The following is a 6,000-nucleotide window of genomic DNA, read 5'->3' as shown; positions in this document are numbered from 1 at the left end:
TGCAGAGAGCCAGGTTTATGTGGAGACCAAAAATGTCTCCTCATGTCATAACTGTCTGATGCCATTACCCGAAACCCAATACAAGAACTCATAGCCGGGGTAGGGAAGAGGAACCCAAAGAGAAGGTTGAAGGTGCTGAAATGTCTTTTGTCCACCCTGTGCCCCCTTAACTTTTGATGAATGGCTGGCTTCAACTGCTTTCTGTAAAGTGAGACGCCCACCTGACTCGGGTAATGGTGGGGGCAGGCTGGGGACATTTGGTGAAATCTGGTTCAGATCAGCAGGTGCTGGTGTTGAGGAGTGTTGGATCTACCATCTGCACAAAAGCACACCCCACTGTCTTCGCTGCCCCCTGATCACAGAACCAGGTGGCATCTGAAGGCAGCTGGCAAACAAGCCCAATTTTGACAGATCCCCGAGATCCACTGAGCATGCTGCAGTCTAGGAGATACTCGGACTGACATATTTTCCCTTGTGCCATAGTGTTGCTGTAACCAGTAGTCAGAACAAATGCAAGAGCCATAAGTGGCTCTGATTAGCAAATAATAACAATTACCAAATAACACAGAAAACATCATTCACTTGCCAATTTGTAGGAACAACCAGTGCATCTTGGTAATGCACTGGAGTCTCAGCACTTTAATCTGTTTTATTAATAATAATTTTTGCTAGTTATACAATTTCACATTATATCTGAAATATCAAATTGGATTGTAGTTACCTGGCTTAAATCAACTTCTGAGTTCTCCTTAAAGGAAAATAACACGTTGTTTTTTTTTCTGCATTTGTGGTCCCAGTTTGAGAGGAGCAACAGACTGCACTGCAACATTTTCATTAGAAACTTTTGCCACTTTCTCCCATACTGGTCAAAAGCATATGACCTGACTAGTTAGTGTGGGCGGTTTTAACATACTGAAAAAAAATTCCATTTCTCAACAAACAGGAACATGAAATGAAGTACAATGACATTATTAATGTTTATACCATAACAATTATAACACATATACAGTTATAGATGCAAACGCGCTAGATAGTTGTCTGTGAGCCAGGAGATTTCTGTGTGGTTATACAGAGGAGCAGGAGAAACACAGCAGGCTACACTGCTGTCAGCTTCAGCTATAGTGGGCATGACCTGTAAAACACAAGATGGACTGTATGAGTGTGGATGTGTATTATACATTGATGCTAATGAAGAAACCATAGAGTGTACAAATACAAACCCTTCCACAGTTTGCATCATTAAAAAAACAAAATAAACCCAAAAAAAACTGTTCTACAGTGAATACATTTAACTTGGTTCAGATATTTTTATTCTGTTTTCCATTGTGTTAATTTGGCTAATATTCCTTTGTCAACAACAGTAATTCAACTCAAGTTTGTGGAATATTCTAGGACCCCCACACAGATCACAGATGGTTCACAAACACTGAACACCTGGTACATTCATGATGCAAACTTGGATTAAGCAAATTCAGTTTAATTCAGTTCAGTAGTTATTTGTCTAATACTTTTACAATAGATATTGTCACAAAACAGCTTTACAGAAATTCAGTTCCAGACCCCTCAGTAACAAGCCAGAAGTGAAAAGGGACAAACTAAATCTCCCTGAGTTGATAGGAGGATGAATCCTGACGAGGCGAGAGCCTCGCAAGAGGAAGTCATTCTCCTCTGGGATGCAGCTGAAAGGGGGCTTTTGATGTGAAAATGACAAAAGTAGGATGAAGTGTGATTGGTCTGAGAGTACACAAGGGTGAGGAAACAATGATTTAACCAAGCATAGTTCGTTAAATTAAACTCTCAACACTGATTGTTGTACTCTGCCATGGTGGATATGTTCAGTATAAGGACAGAACATTGCTGTGCTGTGAGATCTGATATTATCTGAAGTATAATTATTCAAAATGGAGTCTATAGGTGTAGTGAGGAGCTCAAGAGAGCTCAATGATGGGAAGAAACTGTTCCTGAGCCAAGTGTTCTGGAACTGATACTCCTGTATCTGTAGGAGGTTATACAGAGTGTCGCTTGGGTGGGAGGGGTCCCAAGTGATGCTATACACAGTGCTGATTATTATTATTATTATTATTATTATTATTATTATTATTAAGTTACATTTATTCAGTTCCTTTCTCAAACTCAAGGACACTTTACAGTCAGATATCATAGACTGTCAATGGCAGGTAGCTGTGTCCCAATGACTTCACACCTTCCTCTTCTGTCATTAAGATTGCATGTGTGCTCACTGCGAATGAAACCCATGACCTTGGTGATGTATCAGGTACGAGCTACAGGACCACAATATTCATATTCAATTTTTAAAACATATTTTATTCATATTTATTCAATATTTATATATGCTGAATTATTTGTGTGGGCTTGAACCCAGGTCAGCTGGGTGATAACACCAACTGCCTACTGGGTGAACAGTTAGATCTTGGATCAGGTAAAACAAAAGGAAAAAAACTAAACACCACAGCGAGCGTGGAAAAAGGGAGAACAAAGGATGCCACGGGAAGAAATGGCAACCCTGATGAACTGAGGAAAACCAAACTAAAACTTCCCAAACAAAACCAGAAAACAGGGAGGAACTAAGGGAAGCCTCGAGAGAGAGACAAACTCGAAAGGGGAGGAGACGTGTAAAAACACGGACACCCTCGCAGCACAGAAGTAAGGTGAAGCACAAGGGGGAAATCTGGAGAGGGAAGGGGACGTGTAAAAGCAAAAACAACTTCAAAGACAAGAAGTGAGGTGTAGCACAAGGGCTCAGAACTTTGGCAAAGACCCAGCACTGAATATTTGGGTCACTGGGCTTATATAAGGTCTAGCCCAGCTGTTGGGTGTTAAGCTTGATTAGTGGTGTGCGTGACTTGAGGCCTCCCTCTGGTGGCCGGAGGGGGCCTCAGCCTGGCACCAACCCTTACAATTTGTACCAGCATTACACATTTATTTATATTCACATGTATACGCTGATTCATGTATACCTGCCTTACACATTTATTTATATTTACCTGTATATGCTGATTCATTTAGATGCACGAATATTTTGTCAGCTTTATACATCCGCTTTCTTGGGGTTAGGAGTTATGAATAGGGTTAATGTGGACTACATCTCACCTCCTAAGACCTCTGCTGAGAAGCAGTAACAGCAGGATTCTCCAATTCATGGTTTTCTACTGGTGGGTCCTGTGTTTAAGGGAAACATGAAATTTCGATGGTATTATTTGTATTATTGCCATGTGAAGTTACATCTAATAAAAGGAAACTGAGTAGCATTTTCTGGCAGAAATAAAATTACATCCTTTTGAATATATCTAACAGTAAAAAAAAAAAATATATATATATATATCATAAAGAAAACAACTACTTATTTGAATTTCATGAAATTTAAATATGTAGAGCAGTGACTGCAAAACCCTCTAGTGGTGCATGAGGAAGTATAAATAACGTTGTTTTAGTACCCATATGTTAGAAGAGGGATTCTAAGTGCTGCTGGTATGCATTATCATTTATCTTTAATTTCACTGATAATGTTCACATGGCACATGTTCTGGGTTTACTGTTCTGGTTAATAATCGAGACTTTATGTAGGTAGGTGGTGCTTCTTTCTATACGATGTGTGATGCTACTACACTGGTCTACTAGGGTGCACTCAACAGTGCAATCAACCTCCAAGGCATCTGGTAGACCACACACACACACACACACACACACACACACACAATATATATATATATATATATATATATATATATATTCAAAGATGATTAGAGTATAACTGCAGTGCACTATAGTAAGGGATGTAGAGGTACTCAGTAGTACTTTACTACAATTCTAAATATCTATCTATCTATCTATCTATCTATCTATCTATAAATAAATTATATATATATATATATATATATATATATTTTTTTTTTTCCAAAGATGATTAGAGTATAACTGCAGTGCACTATAGTAAGGGATGTAGAGGTACTCAGTAGTACTTTACTACAATTCTAATTATCTATCTATCTATCTATCTATCTATCTATCTATCTATCTATCTATCTATCTATCTATCTATCTATCTATCTATCTATAAATAAATTATATATATATATATATATATATATATATATATATATATATATATATATATATATATATATATATATATATATATGTATGTGTATATATATATATATATATATATATATATATATATATATATATATATACACACACAATTTATTTATTCTACAGCAACCTAAACAAAATTGAGTTTCAATTGGGGTTTTCCAGCAATCCTGCTCAATCCAGCCAATCACATTCTGTGCCTTCTGCCAGTATGCCCTATCAGTTTGGGGTCTATATGCATTCTAATTTTGCATCAATTGTATATATAAAATTGGGTTTACTGCTCCTTTAATATTCTATTGTGATGTACTTACCCTTGATGTCTGTGTACGTCTGCACAAATGACGCCAGTAGTTTATGTGTTTTTTTAATCTAATAGTGACACTATAAAGAAGTAGTAAATAAGGGCAAATATTTACATTAATAACAAACAAATCTTGATATAATCTTCAACAATGTTTCAACAATGTAAACTTACCTTTCTTTATTCTTCCTCCCTGTGTGACACAAAGAGTAACAAATTTAGATTAAGTGGCATTTAGACATTCTGGGTACACATAACAGTAAATTGATCATCATATGAACATGAAGGCCTATTCCACAGTTCGGTATAATTTGAACTATGACTAGGTTTACAGTAGTTTTGTTAGATTGTGTAGCAGGCAAGACGGGGAGTCGAATTTATGGGCAAATTGCAGCAGAATCCAAAGACATTACCAACAGACAGAGTAAGGCAGGGAAACAAGTTAAATAGAGCAATCCAAAATATGACAGGAAAAAAGGCAGAAAACATAATAATAAAGCATCAGTTCATAATGAGGAAACGAATGATAAAAGTAATAGTAAAAATAATATTTTGTAAATGGAAGATAGAACAAGAGGCAATCAGAATCAAAGTAAATAGGAACCCCCCAGTCCCCAGAATTCTAATCACACCTGTTCTTAATTATTTTGATTCTTGTTAATATAGCTTCTTGTTCTGTCTTTCTGGGAAACAGGTCCTGGCAGGTGTTACAAGTATAAATGAATTCTTATGAAACATATATAAAACAAATTCCCCACTTGCCCTCCCCTGGGTGGTCTTTTTGCTTCAAGTGTGGGTCCTCTACCAAAGGTCTGTGAGCTTGAGGATCCTGTGTAGTATTTTAGCTGTTCCAAGGACAGCACTCTTCTGGAGCTCTTGAATATTGTTCATGAGATCTGCTGGAGCCATTCTTCCACTTTGGGGGTCACAGCCCCTTATTGCTCTGATAATCACAGGAACCAATGTCACTTTCAACTTCCAACTTTCAACATCTCTAGCTCTTGTTTCATCCCTTGGCATCCCTTGGCATCTTTTCATGATGTTCCTGATGTTGCTATCACTTGGGCTTGTTACATCTATCAGTATGGCCCTCTTCTACTGTTTGTCCCTCACTACTATGTCCAGTTGGTCTTTACCATTTTGTCAGTCTCTATCTAGATATCCTACAGGATCTTGGCATGGTCATTCTCCACTGCTTCTGTGGGTGTATCCCACTTAGACCTTGGTACATCCAATCTGTACTCAGCACAGATGTTTCTGTATACTATGCCTGCCACTTGGTTATAGAATTCCATATATGCACAGTCTCAGTGCTGGATTTGGTGTGAAACCCTTTGTGTATTGTGAAGAGTATCAGGACAGGGCATCTCCTTGGCAAATCCTGTACTCAATGGTGACTCATTCTATTGGCCTGAAGTTGGCCCCTAGGGACATCTTACACAGCTCAACTGAGTTCTAATAAAAGCTCTTAGAGTCCTGTTGATGTTATACAGCCTCAAGCATTCCAGGATTGACTGAATCATAGGCTTTCTTATAGTGAATCCAGGTGACGCACAAGTTGGTCCTACAGTCTCGAGTGACTG

General features: G+C 37.9%; 1 protein-coding gene across 7 annotated transcripts in view; it reads right to left on the bottom strand.

Annotated features, from left to right (window-relative positions):
* Window positions 1–588: 588 nt before the first annotated feature.
* Window positions 589–6,000, bottom strand: part of LOC113568944 (uncharacterized) — a 66,443-nt gene continuing 61,031 nt past the window's right edge. For 4 of the 7 annotated variants that reach the window (XM_081697932.1, XM_081697934.1, XM_081697935.1 and 1 more), the window contains 4 exons: window positions 4,592–4,610; window positions 4,428–4,497; window positions 3,112–3,180; window positions 589–1,132 (listed from right to left, as the gene is read on the bottom strand). In XM_081697932.1, coding sequence (XP_081554058.1) covers window positions 3,115–3,180; window positions 4,428–4,497; window positions 4,592–4,610 — 155 coding nt within the window. In that variant the 3' untranslated portion in view covers window positions 589–1,132; window positions 3,112–3,114. The remainder of the gene's footprint in view (window positions 1,133–3,111; window positions 3,181–4,427; window positions 4,498–4,591; window positions 4,611–6,000) is intronic. The other 3 variants (XM_081697933.1, XR_014117253.1, XM_081697936.1) reach the window with 3 other exon arrangements.

Source organism: Electrophorus electricus, chromosome 15 (genome assembly GCF_041902795.1).
Source record: "Electrophorus electricus isolate QZ-2024a chromosome 15, ASM4190279v1, whole genome shotgun sequence".
Lineage (NCBI taxonomy): Eukaryota > Metazoa > Chordata > Actinopteri > Gymnotiformes > Gymnotidae > Electrophorus > Electrophorus electricus.
Note: the sequence above shows the minus strand (reverse complement) of the source record. Positions and strands in the feature narration are given on the sequence as shown.